The 18,836-nt window shown below is 47.3% G+C and overlaps 7 protein-coding genes across 7 annotated transcripts in view; 5 read left to right on the top strand and 2 right to left on the bottom strand.

The window, feature by feature from the left end:
* Positions 1 to 633: 633 nt before the first annotated feature.
* Positions 634 to 1,512, top strand: TREMEDRAFT_58364 (uncharacterized protein; the record flags this gene model as incomplete). The annotated part of the gene is made up of 4 exons (XM_007001178.1): positions 634 to 677; positions 733 to 887; positions 1,122 to 1,205; positions 1,262 to 1,512. The coding sequence occupies 4 exons, from the start codon at positions 634 to 636 to the stop codon at positions 1,510 to 1,512; spliced, it is 534 nt and encodes a 177-aa protein (XP_007001240.1).
* A 1,568-nt stretch (positions 1,513 to 3,080) lies between these two features.
* On the top strand, positions 3,081 to 4,869 carry TREMEDRAFT_58363 (uncharacterized protein; the record flags this gene model as incomplete). The annotated part of the gene is made up of 3 exons (XM_007001177.1): positions 3,081 to 3,181; positions 3,873 to 4,089; positions 4,504 to 4,869. The coding sequence occupies 3 exons, from the start codon at positions 3,081 to 3,083 to the stop codon at positions 4,867 to 4,869; spliced, it is 684 nt and encodes a 227-aa protein (XP_007001239.1).
* Positions 4,870 to 5,171: 302 nt separating this feature from the next.
* Positions 5,172 to 7,579, top strand: TREMEDRAFT_26333 (uncharacterized protein; the record flags this gene model as incomplete). The annotated part of the gene is made up of 20 exons (XM_007000690.1): positions 5,172 to 5,211; positions 5,267 to 5,294; positions 5,343 to 5,437; positions 5,494 to 5,515; positions 5,559 to 5,579; positions 5,623 to 5,766; positions 5,822 to 5,969; positions 6,010 to 6,144; positions 6,188 to 6,231; positions 6,276 to 6,348; positions 6,395 to 6,482; positions 6,529 to 6,550; positions 6,596 to 6,648; positions 6,689 to 6,699; positions 6,742 to 6,794; positions 6,839 to 6,868; positions 6,914 to 6,929; positions 6,978 to 7,075; positions 7,116 to 7,420; positions 7,491 to 7,579. 20 exons carry the CDS (start codon positions 5,172 to 5,174, stop codon positions 7,577 to 7,579), a joined length of 1,515 nt encoding a protein of 504 aa, XP_007000752.1.
* An 837-nt stretch (positions 7,580 to 8,416) lies between these two features.
* Positions 8,417 to 10,271, top strand: TREMEDRAFT_21329 (uncharacterized protein; the record flags this gene model as incomplete). The annotated part of the gene is made up of 4 exons (XM_007000389.1): positions 8,417 to 8,528; positions 8,666 to 9,323; positions 9,473 to 9,588; positions 9,823 to 10,271. Coding segments are annotated over 4 exons (1,335 nt in total), but the record flags the coding sequence as incomplete, so codon positions are not given.
* Positions 10,272 to 10,470: 199 nt separating this feature from the next.
* Positions 10,471 to 15,585, bottom strand: TREMEDRAFT_25899 (uncharacterized protein; the record flags this gene model as incomplete). Its single annotated transcript, XM_007000626.1, has 20 exons — positions 10,471 to 10,599; positions 10,730 to 10,967; positions 11,095 to 11,247; positions 11,444 to 11,581; positions 11,628 to 11,768; positions 11,906 to 12,147; positions 12,198 to 12,313; positions 12,357 to 12,450; positions 12,499 to 12,663; positions 12,708 to 13,157; positions 13,206 to 13,496; positions 13,541 to 14,008; positions 14,058 to 14,213; positions 14,258 to 14,536; positions 14,669 to 14,941; positions 15,082 to 15,193; positions 15,216 to 15,274; positions 15,317 to 15,420; positions 15,472 to 15,507; positions 15,558 to 15,585. The coding sequence occupies 20 exons, from the start codon at positions 15,583 to 15,585 to the stop codon at positions 10,471 to 10,473; spliced, it is 3,672 nt and encodes a 1,223-aa protein (XP_007000688.1).
* A 261-nt stretch (positions 15,586 to 15,846) lies between these two features.
* Positions 15,847 to 17,359, bottom strand: TREMEDRAFT_24724 (uncharacterized protein; the record flags this gene model as incomplete). The annotated part of the gene is made up of 4 exons (XM_007000473.1): positions 15,847 to 16,080; positions 16,143 to 16,587; positions 16,687 to 16,788; positions 16,833 to 17,359. Coding segments are annotated over 4 exons (1,308 nt in total), but the record flags the coding sequence as incomplete, so codon positions are not given.
* A 498-nt stretch (positions 17,360 to 17,857) lies between these two features.
* Positions 17,858 to 18,836, top strand: part of TREMEDRAFT_66761 (uncharacterized protein) — a gene marked incomplete at both ends in the record, with an annotated part of 5,108 nt that continues 4,129 nt past the window's right edge. Inside the window, one exon of the mRNA XM_007001809.1 lies at positions 17,858 to 17,894. Within this exon, the coding sequence (XP_007001871.1) occupies positions 17,858 to 17,894 (37 nt within the window). The remainder of the gene's footprint in view (positions 17,895 to 18,836) is intronic.

Below are 18,836 nucleotides of genomic sequence, written 5' to 3'. Positions count from 1 at the left end.
CATCTACTTTCTACTCCTCTTCCTCCTTTCCTCTCAAAACGTTCTGAGTTCGCTGTGTGGATGAAAAAGAACTTCGGTGACCCAGATGAGAGGGGTACGGCTATCCGGGGTTTGCGGGAATTGAAACAGAAGCAAGGGAAGGCATCAGCGTACTTCGCTGAATTCCAAAAGTATATTGCTATATTGGGGTGGAGTGAGGAGGAGATGTTAGTGGCTCAGGTGTCACGGGGTTGTTTCTTCGTTAAATTCCTAGGACCGACGGCCAATAACTTCGTGGGCTTCAACCTTTAACTACCTTGTTGTTCGAAATATGAAATAGTTGACAATAACTTCTGGGTGTAATAACTTCGTACTTTACTAACTTCTATCACTAAGACAACAACCAGAGATTGTCAAAGATCTCTGGGAACTTCAGCCCTTAAGTAATTCGTCCTTCCCCAACTTCTTCAACGCAGAACTTCGTTCAACCCGAAGTCCCGAGCTTCGTACCTTACGAACTTCGTCCCCGACGAAGTTTGTGCCTCCCTAACTTCATACCTCCCTAACTTTGTATCTCCCTAACTTCATACCTCCCTAACTTTGTATCTCCCTAACTTCGTATCTCCCTAACTTCGTATCTCCCTAACTTCCTACATGACTAACTTCGCCCTCGACGAAGTTAGCCTCCTAATACCCTCGTGGGTGATGAAGTCCATGAGAACTGGATCGTTGATGGCGAACTGATGTCCAAAGGAACCTCGTTGATGGGAAAAGATCATGTCACGCGGTGCCGCGTGACAAAAACCTAGGGATTATTAGTCACAACAACCCCGCCTGGCGGAGAACTACAGCGAAGTCAGGAGAAGGAAACCAAGGGAGGCAGAGCAGAGTAGAGGAAGTTAGGCAAAGTCAGTCAAAGTGAGCGGAGTAGGATATTGGGGATATGGCGAGGTACGGCAAAGTTGAGCAAAGAGGACTGAGCGTGAGGCTGTGCAGGAGTTGAGGGACATTCTATGAGAAGAGAGGAGAAGTATAGGTAGTTTACAGATCGCTGAACTTCTTCAGCGATCCTTGATTGTTGTCAGTAGCGAGAGATATATCCAGTAGCTACCACATTCGAGTTAAGGAGAGCTACCACTCAGCAGTTCAACGCACCACAGCGAAGTTAGCCGCAGTTCATCAACAATCACCTTATTGTTTACCACTTGACATATCACTTTGGCGTAGTTAGCCGTAGTTCCCCAACAAGTACCTTGTCTCAGTGAGACATTGACACCCCAAGACGACATAGTTAGCCAAGGTTTGTTGACCGTTGGTCAGGAGAGAAGAAGAAACGACGTTTGTGACACCCCTCCGGAGTGGCACGGGTTGAAGGCACCCCATTGGACCCAGCTGGAGAACCGTGCAGCTCGGGAGGTGTCCGTCTCCGGCTGGGTCCCTAACAATGCCACCGGGAGAAAGGCTGTGACTGTGACTATGACAGTCTCGCAAATTGGGAGACAAGGGGAAGATATGCAAGGAGTAGCGGACTGAAGTGATGAGGAGAGGGCGTGAGAACGGGTGTACCCCTTGGAAGCGATGTACTCTGAACGATAGCGGTGGGGCTCATGATTTCACATAATAGGAAACAACGGAAGGATCATGAACATGATCCGTGCGGCTAAACTTTCTTTCTCCTATCACTGCCCTTTCTTTCTCCTATCACTGCTCTTTCTCTCTCCTATCACTGCCCTTTCATCCCATGGCAGTGCAACCATGCAGAATGAGTCATCATTGTCTTTTCCCATGTCCCCTTTCTTTGCCTGGTCATGTACATATAACCATTGGACTCTTTGTTTTAGCCTGAAAAGACTGTCTTTTTTATAATAGTGTCACACCACACCCCTTGCCTCCTCATCTTCAAGCCAATTAGCCGCTGCAAACTAGCCCACTGAGATATCTCTCTCTCTCACACACACACACACACACACATATAAAACACATATCTGGCTCCTGATGGATGAAACAATTCAGGCTTTAACAGTCTTACCCAAAAATGATATGGAGGGAACATCCGGTTTCCATGATAGTTCTGCTGGGAGGAGTCCTTGCTCAGTGGCCAGCTCAATGCACGTGTCACGAACTACGTCGTGACACCTCGATTACTCCACCAACAATGACCCTCCTTTGGCCATCAAAACCCCATCACGCCTTAACCTCTTTACTCTACACGTAACTCAGGACTTCTGACACCAAGTACGGCGAAGTTAGACGGAGTTAGGCTAAGTAGGGACAATGGGAGCAGAAGTGCGGCGATGTTAGGCGGAGTTAGGCTAAGTAGGGACAATGGGAGCAGAAGTGCGGCGATGTTAGGCGGAGTTAGTCGAAGGAGGAAGAGGATGGCCGAGGGCTCGGGGAAGTTGGACGAAGTGCGTTGAAGTACGTCAAAGCGCGAGAGGGTTGGATGAACGTCTAGGAGGAGTAGATAATATTAGCTGAGAAGATCGCTGAAGTTCTTCAGCGATCCTTGATTGTTGTCAGTAGTGAAAGACAGATAGAGATAGCTATAAATCAAGATACATCGCCATCAGTAGAACAAAACCCTAGTTAGAGTAACTACGCCGAAGTACGCCGTAGTTACACCCCTTTCGACGTCTGCGCCCTCCTGGTTGGGTGAGACATCGACTCAGAGCGTGAAGTTAGCCGAGGTTCGTCGACCGTCGGTCTATTAAGAAATAGTTGTTCGACGGCCGTGACAGCACGCTCATGGTGAGGTAGTGGCAAAGACATCCCCAACACAGTTAGTCAAAGATCAGGTAGAGCCAAGGAACCCAATAGTTTTATGGCCCCCCTCAACTGTTCACGAGTTGTCCCTGTGTAGAACCAGCTTAGAACGTACCTTTGCCCTAGCTCGTACAGAGGTGCAGAAGGCTCTGCCAACGGATCAGGAAGGGGAGACTGAAACACTGAAAAGAAAGTTCGATACAGCCCTTTGTCAAGTATCTGAGCTGCTTGAGAGAGAGCAAGGGTCCATATCAAGGCTAAGTGAGCTTGTAGGGGAAACAGAGATTTGTTCATTGATTATTCAGGTCGGTACCTCATTTATTGGTATTAAGCGGATGATGGCAAAATTTCTGAAAGAGCCAGAGGAAAGCCAGTCGCAAGGGATGGTGACTTGCCGTTCAATTCGTTCCCTGACCAGTGAGCTTGAAGCTGCTGCAAAGTGAGCCATATGCTATCAGTGAGATGACAATGCAGAGGAGAATTGAGCATGCATTGGTATTAACTCTCTCTATACTTATCATATCCTGCTCATACACAGCAAGCCCAAATGCATTAAGTGAAGTTCAGTGATTAATGGGACAGATGAACAGAGTGGACGGAAGGGGTAGTCAATTTGACCGCCGCGGTCCGATTCTCTCTCGCATATCTATCGACTGAGCCGGGAGCTTAGGCAAGGTCATAGTGGAGATGGTGCTGTAAGCTGCTGGGTGCCAGTGACTAAACATCACAATCATCGTTTCTCCTCCCCTCAACTGACCCACAGGTCAATAAACCTCGGCTGACTACGTCATACTATCGGGTTGATGTCTCATAGAGACAGGGTACTTGTCTGGGAACCAGGGCTAGCTTCACCGTAGGAATATGTCAGTGTCTGACAAGTCAAAGATGATTGTCGGCGTACGGGGGCTAACTTTGGCCTTGTAGGTCATAATACTTTGCTTGAGGCTCTCGTTTTATGAATGATGGTAGTGATTATGTCTCTCACTACTGACAACAATGAAGGATTGCTAAAGAACGTTAGCAATCTGTTGCCTATGTATCCGGGAGGGACGGAGGGAGAGAAGAGACAGAGCGGAAGGCAAGGACGGGCAGACAAAAGTCTATGAGAAAGTCTGCCATTGACGTTATAGGAAGTGGAAGGAAGGAGAGGAAGAGGATGATCCAGTCGACGTCATGGGAAGGAGGGGTGAGGAGGAAAGAATGGACATTGACGTCATAGGTGAACGAGGAGAGAAGGGATCGACAGACCACAGGTTATGGGGCGATACAGAGGTGAACGTCATTTCTTTCGAAATACTAGAAGGAGAATCCCAGACCCCACTCTCCTTTCAATATGTAAAAACTCAAGTCAGTCCCTCCTCACCACTTCTCTTAGCCCTCAACAGCTAAATCACCACTGTGATATATCTGCATATCTCATCATCCGACAGATTTTGAGCGGACATGTCTGTTTACCAACCGGCAAAAGACCCCTTCACTGACAAAGGGCAGTCATTGGCGATCACTCTTTCACATGGAACAAAACAACAATCCTCCGAGCACACGGATCAATCTTCAAAGCTTGTGAAGCTCTCAGAAATATTCCTCACCAGATATGATACAAAACTCCGCCCGGGGCCGACCAGGTTCGGGATACCTTCTCATCCGGTAGAAGAGGTGCTCTTTTTTGCGGGCATATTGATCAAGCAAGTTAAACAAACTGTCCGGTCGATTGAGAGCCATGTGCGCTTGTCCTTCCCACCAACTCAAGCTACATATGAGGCAGTGGAAACCCAGCGCGAACGATTTGAGGAGGCGTCTGGGGTCTTGACAAACCAGTTAGCTAAGATGAAGCATGGGCTCAGTGCGTTCCTCGAGCGAATAAATTCTCCTACAACGAGGATCACACAGGCTTGTGCTATACAGGAAGAACAGGCAAATGGCATTGTCTGGGATCTTCGTAGCCTCTTGCTACAGGTTGAGCATGCGGGGGCGCAAGTTGTGCCTGGGTTTGTGCCATCGCTACCTCTGAGGGAACCCCCAGCTGACGCTCCTCCCCCCATGGATTTACAGGCGCTTGTGTATCTGACCAATGTCATAACAAAAGTATCTGGGAGCCCAGTTGATGAGATAGACTCGCTGGATTGATCACGTAGGCCCGAAGGAAGAGAGTGCGCATGCAGTAAATAGACGATAAGTGATAAATTTCTGCACTCAGGACGCACTTCCGGGTTCGGTCTGGGGTTCAGGCCGAATCCGTGCGATGCTAGTGTCCGAAAAGCCAGTGTTTATGAAATGTGCCACCCGCCACATTCACCTTGGCTCGTGCCTGATTTCACCTCCGGCCGAGTACGAAAGTAGTTCGAGTACTTATGGCTCGTCGGCCTTGTTTATCGTATATTTCTTCTTCTCATCTCCAAAACCTTCGCAACAGAAATCGCCTTGACGACATGGCACATCACGCTAACGAGGATGATCGTGGCAGACCAGGTGAGAGTCTTCCTTCACTACCGTCGTCAACGTGGAGGGTGGAGCTGATGGCGAGGCAACTACACCATGATGCAGTTCTTCGAGTACGTGTATCTTCTCCGCGGTCACACGTTGACTCTTGCTCATGACAGATGGTACTGCGAAGGAGATGGTGTTCACTGGAAGAAGTTTGAGAGCGAGACGGACCGACTCGCGTCGATCGGTATCACCGCATGTTGGCTTCCACGTGAGTAGTGACGACCCAACTCCTTACCTGATGATCTAAGTCGTGCTGATCATGAGCTCCAACCAAAGGCTCCAGTCCGTCAGTCATCCACTCTCTGTGAACTCTCGGTGCTGATCAATAGACAAGGTACAGGTTACGACATGTGAGGGGCTTGTTCGTCACGTGATACAACGGCTGACCACCAGCTATGATATTTGGGATCTGGGCGAGTTTGACCAGAAAGGCGCCGTCGAGACGAAATGGGGATCCAAGGAAGATCTACTCAAAGCTATAAAAGTGGCCAAGGACAAGGGGATCATCACGTATATCGATGCTGTGATGAACCACAAGTAAGTGTCTACCTCGGCGTGATGTTTCGAGTGTCAAGAAGAGCTGATGAGCTAGGGCCGGGGCAGATGACAAAGAAGAGTTCTTGGCCACTATGGTGGATCAGAATGATCGGAACAAACTTATTGGAGAAACTCACAACATCGAGGGGTGGACAAAGTTTAATTTTCCAGGCCGAGGGGACAAGTATTCTTCGATGAAATGGGTGAGCTTCTCTCGTTGGCACAATCAAGGCTGACTGAAAGAACTACAATCATTTCACCGGAGTCGACTACGACGCGAAAACAGAGACCAAAGCTATCTACATGATCCAAGGTGACGGTAAAGATTGGGCGAAAGACGTCGACAAGGAGAATGGGTCTTATGATTATCTCATGTTTGTGAGTTTGACCAATAGGCTTTTAGGATGGGGCTTATTTTCAGGCCGATATCGATCATGCCCACCCTGAAGTGGCGGACGAGTTCAAGTGGGTTGTTCCTGTGAATATAGAAGAAAGCATTGATTATATAGAAAATGGGGTGAATGGATTCTCAAAGAGACGGGGGCGTATGGTTTCCGTTTTGATGCTGTCAAACACATATCCGTGAGTGACGAGGATAATAAGTAGTCGCTTCGAAGCTGACACATAGCGGCAATTCATCGAAGACTTTGTCAAACATATCCGATCCGCGGAGGGATCAAGGTCTAAGGCTTTCTGTGTTGGAGAGTTCTGGAAAGGTCAGGCAACCGAAACCTCATCTATAAACAGAGCTGACATACCAAGATTCAGTCGATACCCTCGTAGCGTATGTCTCACCTGGCTGCAATATTCACACAGGCTGATGAGTCAGGTACGTGGAAGGATTAGGTACACAATTTTCGTGCTTTGACTCTTGTCTGCAAGGTGGGTTTCCTCCTTTGGAGATGGCGAAGCTAATGTATAGCCAACTTTAAGGTCGGTCGTCTTGGAAACTGGTATTTGTGCTGATCGTCGTAGGAAGCCGGTGAGGCTCGTGAGAATTACGATATCCGGAAAATCTTTGACAATACGTGAGTTGTCTCTAAGGATTGTAAGGGCAAACTGATACATTTAGGCTCGTGCAGCGTAGGCCTATTGATGCTGTGTGAGTTCACTTTTCCATACCTAGCCCAAGCTGACTCAATCTTAGTACACTGGTGGATAACGTGAGTTCAGCGTCCTCTCATGTACCGGGGCAAAGTATTGACAATAAGCACGACACTCAAGTGGGTCAATCACTCGAACGATGGGTTTCGTCCGCCTTCAAGCCGCTCGCCTATGCTCTCATATTGCTTCGTCCTGACGGCTATCCGTGAGTTCTAAAACTGAAATGAAGCTTGCTGACATGTCAGATGTGTCTTTTATGGTGATCTAAACGGATGTGGTGGTGAGAATCCCCAGAAACCTGTTAAGCAGCTCGACGACATCATCCGTTGTCGCAAGTTGTTCGCTTATGGCGAGAAATTGGATTACTGGGACCACCCAAACTGTGTGGCTTGGGTACGGAAAGGTGACGAAGAACATGATGGTTGCGTCGTGGTCATTTGTAATGGGAAGGAAGACGGGTCGAAGAAGTGCGAGGTGGGTGAGGATCATAAAGGTGAGAAGTGGACCGATGCGTTAGGATGGTACCAAGGAGAGGTGATTGTAGGTGATGGTGAGTTTCACTTCACTTTCTACATAGGCGTACACGTTGAGAGACTCTGTCCTTGAGCTGACACGTATAGATGGGTGGGCCGAATTTCACTGTCCACCGGAGAGCATTTCGATCTGGACCAAGGTTGATGCTAAGGGAAGGGACGAATTTAAGAGTTGATCTACTGTATCATTGCTCTAAACACCATCTGCTATGTGTGCTGTGCCTCGTCTTCCAAAACCCTGTCATTGTGTATGTTGTCTCGTATAGCTATAGCACCAGATACCAGTTGCATTGCTCATTGTCCATGATATTCTTCTACCGTAGCAGCACGAATAGTTGACTTTCGCCACCCGCCACATTCCTTCCTTTCGTCTCTCTTTCCACCCTAACAATACCTCAATCTCTCCCCTTCCATTTCCTCTTCTCCAATGCGCCACTGACATGTCTTTTTCACCACAGAACCTGTACTCTCTCATCATCGCTGTACACGAACCTTCTCCAGACGTCGACGACCCCTCACCTACCTCTGAAGTTCCTCCTCCACTTGGTGAAGACTGGCGACTGGGTGAGATCACCGTAGATTGGGTAGACTTCACTCGTGAGAAAAGTCTCGACAAAGATCAACCTCCTAAATCATCATACAAGATCATGTCCCCCAAACTTCCTAACACAGCTCCCACCCCTCTTCCTCAACAAAATAAAGGATTCAAGAAAGGTCGACCCATTCCTGGTGCTCCATCACCCACTTCCTCTCCTACGTCGGCTCCTGGTAAACCCAAAAAGCCCACAGCGGACGCTTTGTCATTACAACCTCTACTAGGTCATGTACCCGGCCCTAATCCACTCGACTCATCGGTAGCTTCTGGTGTTACGGCAGTAGGTAGAGGTGTGGTTCATCTTTTTCGACATGCCCCTCCTCCAAGTTTGATCGCCAGTATCGACGCTCATCCAGTCGGTGAAGGGAGCAAGTCGCATGATACTAGTCCTTGGGCTGGAGATAAGGCGGAAGGGGAAGATGGGAGTTTGGTCGCTATTTTGGCTGTACCAGCATGGATGAGACCTGCGGACTTTCTGGAATTCATAGGAGGGTGGGGGACGTGTCTAGAAGGAGTGAGAATGATCAGGTGTGTTCCGATACTTCTTCCCTCGTCGCATTTCTCTCCTCGTTCGCAATCATCTCCGTTTTCTTAGAAATCTCTCGCGAGATAGTTGAGAGGTATGAATGTGGTAAGAGAAGATTCGACGTTGACGATTATAGAGAAGCTACAACACCTAATCGTTCCATTGTTCTTCTCAAATTCAGAGATCCTCTTCAAGCTTCAGACTTTATGATAATATTCACAGGTCGAGCATTTTCATCATTAGATTCAAGAGAAACATGTCATCCTATACGTATACATCATTTAGTTCTTCATCGTCTTGAAAATCCTAATTCTTTTCCTATTTCCATCCCAGCATTCCCACCTTCCATTTACGCATCTAGAGCAAGAGAATTACCAGAATTACTTCGAGGTATTCCGGAAAATAACAAATACGAATTACCTTCATGTCCCGTTTGTCTAGAAAGATTAGATTCAACAATCACAGGTCTTGTGACTTTACCTTGTGCTCATACTTTTGATTGTGATTGTTTAAGGAAATGGGGTGATTCACGTTGTCCAGTATGTAGAGTATCACATCTTTTATTATCTTCTGCACAAAGTGGTAAAGGTGAAAGAGAAGAAGAACAAGTTACTAGATTAACACAATGTTCAATGTGTGATTCTAAAGAGAATAATTGGATGTGTGTAGTTTGTGGTGTTGTAGGTTGCGGAAGATATTCACCTGGGAAAGGACATGCTAGAAGACATTGGGAAGAAAGTGGACATGTTTTAGCTATGGAATTGGATACTCAAAGAGTTTGGGATTATAAAGGTGATAAGTGGGTTATGTCTTTCCTTTTTTTCGTAACTCCCTCTCGTCCTAACTATATTCTTCTCTCGTTCTTTCCTCTGCTCACAATCACAAGTCGCTCCATTTCAATCAGCTGGCAGAATTATATTTCAATAAAGCGTGACAGTTGACCAACAGTTATGTTCATCGTTTGATACAAACTCGAACAGATGGAAAACTCGTCGAACTTCCTTCAGCTTCATCACTTGTGACACCTTCAGCTCCTCAGCGACTCATCTCTACTCCCACTTCCCGTCTAAACCGTCCTCACAATGTCAACAAATCGCATAACAACGATTCCCCTGCTATTCCCACCCAAACACCTCGTGTTGTCCCCGAAGCGAAAGATCATTCCCACATGAGAGAAACACCCACCAATGATAATCCATCAAATCGAGAAAGACCCATCAAAGATGATCCGATAGATGGAGAAAAACCTGATAATGAAGATACATCAGAATTGAAAAGAACAAAATCACTTTCTTCAGAAGAAGCAGGTCCTTCATCTGGTGATATCGATAAAATCTCTACTATAGAAGCTATCACTCTCGAATACTCTTACCTCCTCTCATCCCAGCTAGAAGCGATGAGACAACATTATGAAACCTCTCAAGCGGCATTACTTGCTCAAATTGCCGATTTGGAAGGTTTGGCTAGACGAGTCGAAAAAGCCGAAGCAGCAGCGAAAGAAGCCACGAAGAACGCACAGAAAGCAGAAACGAAAGCTGAGAAAGCAGCACAGTTAGCGAGAACGTTACAAACTTCTCTCTCGGCTGAAAGGGCTATGAGTGAAGGGTTGAGTAAAAAAGTCAAAGTTTTGTCAGAGGATAAGGAGAGATTGATATCGGATAAGAAAAACAAGGAAGAGGAAATCAAAGGGTTGGAAGAGACAGTGAAGGATTTGATGTATAATTTCGAAGCTGGTGCAAAGATACAAGCTCTAGGAGATGAGGGAGGAAAAGGTGGGGATATTGTTGTAGGTAAAAAAGGTAAGAGATGATAAAGTGATAAACTGATCATGTGTCATTCATTCTGTAATATGTGATACAACATTGCAATTATGTAGCTAGTACCTTTCAAGATAAACCCAATGATCATTGTCCCTCACCATACAGATCGACTTAAAACAAGAGTTATTATCGGACGGCTAGAGGTGCCCGGGATGTTGTTTGAACACGTTTCTTTCCACCTGCTTGTTCTTGCGTACCGGCATTTTCCTTGTCTTCCGCGTGATAGAGCGCATTGGCCGATCGTCTTTCCGTTCGCTAAACGTATCAGCTTCTTGTCGTTCCCTCTCACGTGGCTTGATGACATGTGCCGCTTATAAGGCATTGCACTGACAAGCAAGCTTCCGACGGCAAAAAGAAAGATCAGAAAAAGAAACGTCGAACTCACCTCAACGATACTAGTCCCATCTCTGAACCTAGCCCTAAAGAGGACATTGGCATTGGTAAAGAGACCTTCCTTCAACGAAACAACGATGAACTGACTGCCCTTGAACCGATTTCGGAACAATTGACCAATATGTTGAGTATGTTGTAAATCCAAAGCTGCGTCGATTTCGTCTAAGATATACATGGGAGCAGGTTTGAATTGTAACAGGGACATGATTAGTGAGAGAGCTATAAGAGACCTGCATATTTAGCTATATCCACCTTTCACTTGTCTTTGTGTCAAATCCTTAACATTTGAATGCTGACAACAGAACACAGAGAAAGATGGGATGGATGGAGGAAGGATACAAGAAGAATGGGACTGACCGTTGTCCACCGGAAAGTTCAGTGAGAGACGCTTTCCATACACTCCCTAATCGGACTTTGACCTCTAAACCTTGAGTGAGATCTTGACCTTCTGGAGGTTGGAGTTTCGCAAAGTTTCCAGGAAGTAATTCGGCGAAGATTAATCCAAAGTCGCTATTTCATCAGTTCTGATACCACACATCGTTTAGGCTGCGATATTCTCTGATCATTTACGAGCGAGGGATAGCGGTATGGGTGGGTGGGTGTGGTCAATGTAAGTATGATGATGTAAAGGTGAGCTATGAGAGTGTACGAGTCAGGGTGTATGATGGGTTGAGGGGATGAAGGTGATTAAGTAAGAACACCTCACCCGTTCACCTTCTCCCACGTCTTCATCAAAGCGTCTCGCTTATATCGATCCAATTCTTCAATCGTATCCTCAATCATGCTTTTATCCTTCAAAACAGTCTGCATCATCTTCTTCAGTGCTTGTTCCTTCTTCTCCACACTATTCCGTCAGCTCCTCAGCCAAGCATGTCAGTGGGATAGCTCACTTGTCGATCATATTCATCACTTTCGTATTGATCTTCCTACCCATTCCTTTTTGTTGAGTCTCGAGTTCACGACATTGATCACGGGCTTGAGATAGGTTGACACCTTGGAAATCGTATGGAGTTCCTGGCTTGCCGAAGAACCTGATCGGTCAATTTCTCTTTCGTCTATCCACTTCACACCGCGTTAAAGCTACAATCTCGCTGGATGACGATCTTCGACTGGGAGCAGGCTTTCATCCTCAAAGATGGTGGTGGAGTGAAGTGAACATCTGACTTACTGATGTTCATCAACGATCCAAGGAAATTGTTTCTCTAAATTCTCACGATGCCCTTCCGCTGTAGTTTTTTCCTTCTGCACCAAACCGATATCATGGTCCAACTTCTTCAAAGCGAGCTCTGCATCGGCAATTTCCTGTTTCTTCGCTTTTAGATCTTTTTCCAGATCAGCAAGTTCGGTATCAAACGCGACGAGTTGAGCTCTTTCAGCCTTTAATTTAGCTTCGGCAGCTTTGTGATCGGCCTGTATGCGTGGTCAGCTGTAGGTGCCCGAGGAGTGTTTGGAGAGCTGACCTGTTGGAGTTTAAGGGTTTCTTGTAAAGCACCCCGCTCTTTCTTGGTCTTTTCAAGAGCAGCAATGGCTTCTTCAACTTCATGCTTGGCGGCTTCCAGATCACTCTCCATTTGTTCTGACAGATTAGTCACACACTTTTCTCGATTGTGCATACATACGAAATTCCAATTCGGCGGTTTGCACTTCTTTTTGCCTAGATTTGACTTGTGTTGTCTGCTTACCGAGCTCTTTCTTCTTAGCAGCAATGTCCGCCTAGATTGTGAGCTCCTTTTCACTTCCAGTGGGTTTTTCGGAGCTCACCTTGATTTCGTTCAATTTCGAATCCTTGTTATTCTTGAAATCCGCCATCTCTCTCTCGAGTCTTTTGCATTCGGCGCTAGCTTCCTTCTGCTTTTCTTTGGCTTGACTGATGACTTCCTTGAGTTCCCCTAGCAGTTTTTTCGCAGCTTCAACTTCGGCAATGATCTGTCATGTCAGTCAGGCAACTCCCTACAAGTTAGAGCTCTGACCTTTGTTGCATTACTACCGTTGACTTGCTCCTCCAGCAACCCAACCTCATGCTGCTTTAAATCAAGCTCACGCTTATCTTTCTTAAACTGATCGATTACTTTCTTCGCTCCTTGCAGATCTTTCGATATACTCTCCAGTGCTTGTTTGTGCTCTAGTATACCCCGTTCAATCTGTTTGAGTTCTTGTACTTTGACTAGAATACCACTGGAGTTGGGTGCGGCACCGCCGGACAAAGTTCCAGAGGGATCATACACGTCTCCCTCTAAAGTCACTGATTTGACCCCTATGGCTTTGTTGAATGTCACAGCTTGAGCGGCTTCCTTATTTGCGCAGATAAAGGTATCGCCGAAAACGTACGCCATAGCCGCGGACACGTCATCTGAGTAGCCCACGAGGTCAAGGGCAAGGTTTGCTTTGCCGGGAGCCACCTGTTTAGCGGCCGTCAATTTCTGACTTGATCAGTTCAGCCCGTGGAAGACAAATGGAATCAGACGCACCTCCGCCGACATCTTGAATGCGTTAATCTTATTTAAAGGAATGATGGTGACTCGTTTCCGTAATTTACCCTTCTCCAACAATTGCGAACCCACTCGTTCATCTTCCACCACGACGTTGTATAACTTGCCGCCAGCACAGATCTCCAGTGCAGTGGATGACTGGAAGTTTGTTTCATCGAGGTCGATCAGCGTCGCAACGAGACCTTTGACCTTTGATCTATCGAAATGCGGCTCAGGGTCAGAGTAAGCGAAATCGATGGCGGCTAGACGTGATTTGAGAGCATCACGTTTCTGTTCGTCAGTGGTAGCACTATAATCGTCACTCTGTTACTCACTTCCATCAGTTCGGCCATTTCTGAGCTGTGCTCAGCCTGCTTCTCCAACATTTCCCGCTCTTTGTTATCATCCCAGCCGGCGGCTTCCACTCTTTTCTTCAGCTTCTCAATATCCGCCCGTTTACTGGCTAATTCCTTCAAAGCTCCCTCTCCCTCTTTCTCCGCCTTCTTTGCTCGCGGTTCCTTCTCCTTGATCTCCTTTTCAGCAGCACCAATCCGGACTTTGGCCTGTTCAGCCTCGGTTCCAGCTTGTGCCAATCGGGCTTTGGCCTCCGCCAACTGTCCCATGTACCCTCCGGCATTCTCGTCGTCGACATTGGATGACGACAGACCTGTCAACAGAGTCTGCAGCAATTCTTCTTTCTTCGCCAACTCGGCTACACCAGTGTCATAGGCGGCTTTAAGCTCGGCGAATGCTGCGGCATCTTTCGAAGTGGAGCCACGTTTCTCCTCGATCGACTTTTCCAGCTACGCATCAATTGAACATTTCTCGTGAGACATCATCTGAGCAGCTTACGTCTTTGACAGCTTTCTTGGCAGTATCCACGCGTTTTGAGTCATCACCCATGGTGCTTACTATCATCTCGAGCTGTGTCTTGACCTTGACGAGCTCGCGTTCTAGAGCATTCACAGCATCTGTCAGGGATTGAATCTTACCACCTTTGGCCATTTCCTTATTGTATCAGCTGCGATGCAAGTGGAATGATGAACACTCACCTTCTCTCGTCTTTTTTGGATCTCCGCCAATTCCTTTTCCATGCCTTGACACTCTCTACCTCCCCTCGAGACATCCTCTTTGGCCGTTTCGATCTCATTCTTTTTCTTCTGCAAACCGTCGGCAGCCTTTTCTGCCTTTTCCACGGCCAGCATCCACTCGTAGGCCTTGACTAATCTCGTGAGTCTCTCAAGTTCGCTGGTGGCTTTCTGATATTCGAGGTAACTCCGTTTCTCCGCTCTCAGCTTCTCAAGCTTGGGGTCGATCTCTTCTTTGAGTAGCTGCAAGTTAGCTAGTAATCTGACGTGTTTTGTGTGGCCTGATACGGCTGTTTGTACTACATTAAACGATAAATTCCTGCCATGGAGTTCGATTTGACCAGCTATCAGGTTAGTATAAGAGAGATAACATACCGTTTCAAGCTCCTCCACTTTCTTATCCTTCTTCGCCATAGTCTTCACAGCCTTATCCTTTCTCTCCTCAAACATTCTCGTACCGGCTGCCTCTTCTACCATCCCCAAAATTTCCGCCGGCTTCATATTGAGCACTTTTGTAATCTTCCCCTGCATGATTAAGAAGTTTGGGTTGTTTATATTCAGCTGGACGCTTTGGAAGAGGTTCTGAAGAGCCTGGAGAGTCGATTTGTGTCCGTTCAGAAGATACTTTGAGACGTTACCCACGGCGATCTAAATTTGTCAGCCTCACAGACCCAACATCTTCAGTCATACAGGAGTTCAAGTCCTGCACATCGAAGTTTTCCCAAGATAGACAGTAGAGTGATCAAGTCAATAGACGAGGAAGCAGGATACGAAGGAAGATCACCAACCTGTCGAGTCACAGTGATCTGCGGTGTGTTCTCATACCCTGTAGGAGAAGTAGCCCTATCTTTATTATTGAAAACAATTGTCACGCTAGCTTTTGTCACTCCTGCTTGACCTCTAATCCCATTAGTATTTATACAATCTTGAAAGATAGACATGCCGTTTGTATATCAAATCCATGAGATTGTTCGCTCTCACCTATTCATCAGCGCTTACAAAAGAGGACGAAGGAATGCTGACAGATTGCATGTTGGTGATTCCCAATACGAAACATATCGCATCGAGGATATTCGATTTACCTGATCCATTGAGACCGGTGATAGCGTTGAAAGACTCGTCGAAGCCTACATGTCAGCGGAGAGAAGGGGGTGGATCTTGCAGAAGTAGCTGCTGACCTGAGATGGTGGTCCGGACAGGGTAGGATTTGAAGCCTGCGATTGAGTCAGCTCATGCTCCTTCAACGGTACTTGGGATGACTGACCGTCCAGAATGAGCTCTTCGATCCTCATTTTGGCTGACGGCCCACTCGAGAGTTGCCTAGGGGGTGCGATGAAAAGACAGGCAAAAATAGAGCCAAAAACCAAGGTGGGTGCTGACGTTGAAGAGCAGGCGCGTGATGTTGACGCGGGGCAGTAAATTGTTACGTAATCACACTCTTGCATACAAAGCTACGAGTAGAGTACAGTACAAACAGGCTAAGCCAAGTAATGCAACACATTTCTATCATCATCGTCTCTCTTCAAAAACTGTCATATCAACACAAGGTCTTTCTAGAGCATAGGGAAAGCTGTATCACTCACCTCGCGCTCTATCAAACTCTCCACACGCTTCTTCAGCTCCTTGATGTCTGGAGGGAAACGTTTATTGACATCTGTCACTACCGCGTCAATGAGTAATTGCAAGGTCATCTTCTTCCGAGCTTTCATTATTCGCACAATCGTAGCTTCCAGCACTGACACTCGGTCCACGATGACTTGTTCGTTCGTCTTTTTCGTCTCTTCGGCCTGTACCATGAGCATGAGTTCCGAAAGTAGCAGCCTGCCTGGGATACTGCTGAAGGACTCACCGACATGTCCTGTTGGATCTGATTGATTTTGAACTTGATCCTATCGTTGGTGAACGATTTGTTCCAAACGAACGCATCTTGGGGATTCACATCCTTTCCCGTTGGCTTTTTCAACAACACTCTTGTCCCTTTTCTACCTAAAGAAAGGGATTGAAGTGTCCTGGCCAGCTCTTTTGTCTCGATACCGGTCCGTTCATGAAGTTCCTTGAAGCTGAGACTATCGTCTTCATTGAATTGAAGCAAGACGACTGCTTGAAAGAGGGAGAGAGTGATCTCATATCGTCCACTATCGAATCGAGCGGTCATGGTGACTGTCGCAAGCTGATATCGCCAAGACAACTGGCGATTCTGATGTTGGGTGGAGTACCACTGGGTGAAGGCGTCGATCGACCTTTGAAGTCCGGGTGTGAGTTGAAAGCTCCATCCGTCTTTGAGAAGAGGATATCTGTGTATGTCAGCTCAAATATCTTCGTTGAGTCGTCCATGTGAACTGGACTCGTGGCACAGATGTCCATCCAGATAGGGAAGAAAGATGTTCACTTACGCAGGCCAGGCGGACTCAGTAAGGACATTGGCAGTGAAGTCGCCCGAGCCCTGGAAATGCTCCGGGTTCTTTGCCTGAGCTGATTGATATGATTTGACAAGACTGCGAGCGTCAGAGTGGCCTCAGCATGAAGAGGTCAGACTTACGACTCTGATAACTGCAGGTCCTTCATCATCACATCTCCACTGGTGAACTCCTCTCCCATTTCTTTTTGCAGTCGTAAGATCATGTCTCTTTCCATATCATCGCTGGCGCTCTTGTTGAGCAAGAGCCGCTTTGCCAATTGCGTCGAGTAGAAAGCCTTGAACACATCTTTGTCCGGTGTGTAACTAACGAGAGCGATGATCTCATCCAACAACGCTGAGAACTCGGCCTCCGTGCTCGATCCTTGACCACGACGCATGACAGCATCCAAGTGTTTGGCGATCCACTCGGCTGGTGCATTTTGTCGAGAGCTAATTCCCGTTTTGAGACCTTGAAGGACGGCGTCTTCCAGCTCGATTCGTTGGCGATGCTGAACAAGGAAAGCATCGCGTTCGTCAGGCGAAGATAGCTGCGAGCCAGTGGATGCTGGAAAAAGACTAGTAACGGCTTTGTCGGCGAAGCGTTTCAACACGAGTGTGCTTTCGATCATATGTGAGTCATTGGCAGGATCAGATATTAAGGTTTTCAAACGTATCTAGACTGTAAGCTTCGGTGTAGTATTACTACTATTGACTAGAACTCACGCTGATATGTTGCCTGAGAGCTTGGACAAAGTCGGAGAACACAGCGATGTCGTTGCTAAATTGGAAAAGCTTCGCCAATGCCTTGGAGTCCGATTGATTCATCGCTTCGTCCAGAGCTTATGTTCAGTACGAGAGGGTTTATGACTCTGATGAGCTTACCTGGGCGGACGATTCGATCACTGCTCTTCGCCCCTGCTTCATCGCGAACGACAGCGACGATTAGTGAAGCGACATCTGCATTGAAGCAAGTCGTCGCTCTCTCCCGCTCTTCTTCCACCCTTTCCAGGACCCACGCGACATAGTCTGTAGCAGATACGACCCCGTCGGCCACTTTGGACAGTTGATCGGCGGCTTTGTCCACGTAATACTGTTTCGTTGCGTCTTGATACGGGTCTGAGAGGGTTGAGAATACCGAGAGCAGATTGGTCAGACCTGTAAGAGCGATGACACTTGATCGCAAAGCCTCATTAGGTCTAGAAAGTGAGCCGGATCGCGTTGAGCAGAAAAGGACTGACCCTCCAGTCTCACGTTCCTCCGCAGCCCAAGTCAACATGTCATCTCGTGTCTTCCGATGGAGCAGTTCGTCGTCCCAGACAATCTCCCGGAACACCTGTAAGGCGATGTTTCTGAAGGATAAGCCTCCAATATGACGGAGATTGTGGAAACGTACCTGATAGACTGCACTGCATTTGATTCAATCGCATAAACTCTATCCAGATAGACAAAGATTGCACTCAACAACCCTACCCTTGAATCCCACGTCTTCCAACCGGAAATCATACGATCGAGCCAGCCGGGTTCTTTACTCATGATTGATCGATGCCAGCTACGTGCCAGTCCCATAATATTTCTCTTCAGCTCGTCTTCGATCTTGGCGTAGATGGTCGGACCCAGCATGTGAGGAGGTAGGACGAGGCGATGGCATGTGGAACAGAGATAGTGAAAGGATTGTGGGGTTGACAAGCCGGAAAGTATAGCAGGAATGGCATTGAAAAGATCCGCTAGCTGATCTGATACCGGAGCCTCTTTGGCTTGGGAGTCTTTGCAGTGTCAGCTGAAAGCTGATATCGAGAAGGAAGAAGAGACGCACTAGGTAGGATAAGGGTGACGACTTTAACATGCTCCCTGTCAATACCTAATTGCCGTGCTTTTCCTCGAGAAGGGGTGATCACATCCTGATAAGCGTGAACGCTTGGTTTGTACTGAGAGAAAGGGGCTCCTGTAGATGACATAGATGTGGCGGTGATGGATGTCATCTTGGAGAGGAAAAGCTGTAGAATTGACGAATTGGACGAGGAGGGAGCGGGGAGACGACGGGTGGAGGTGGAAAGATGTTTACGTAATGTAAAGGTCCACCCCAGCGATCCGTCTGCCGGAGCCCAACATTTCCCTCCCCCCCCCCCACACCCCCCTTTTTCCCTG

This window comes from Tremella mesenterica (genome assembly GCF_000271645.1).
Source record: "Tremella mesenterica DSM 1558 unplaced genomic scaffold TREMEscaffold_1, whole genome shotgun sequence".
Lineage (NCBI taxonomy): Eukaryota > Fungi > Basidiomycota > Tremellomycetes > Tremellales > Tremellaceae > Tremella > Tremella mesenterica.
The sequence above is the reverse complement of the archived record's forward strand: the minus strand, read 5'-3'. Positions and strand labels throughout refer to the sequence as shown.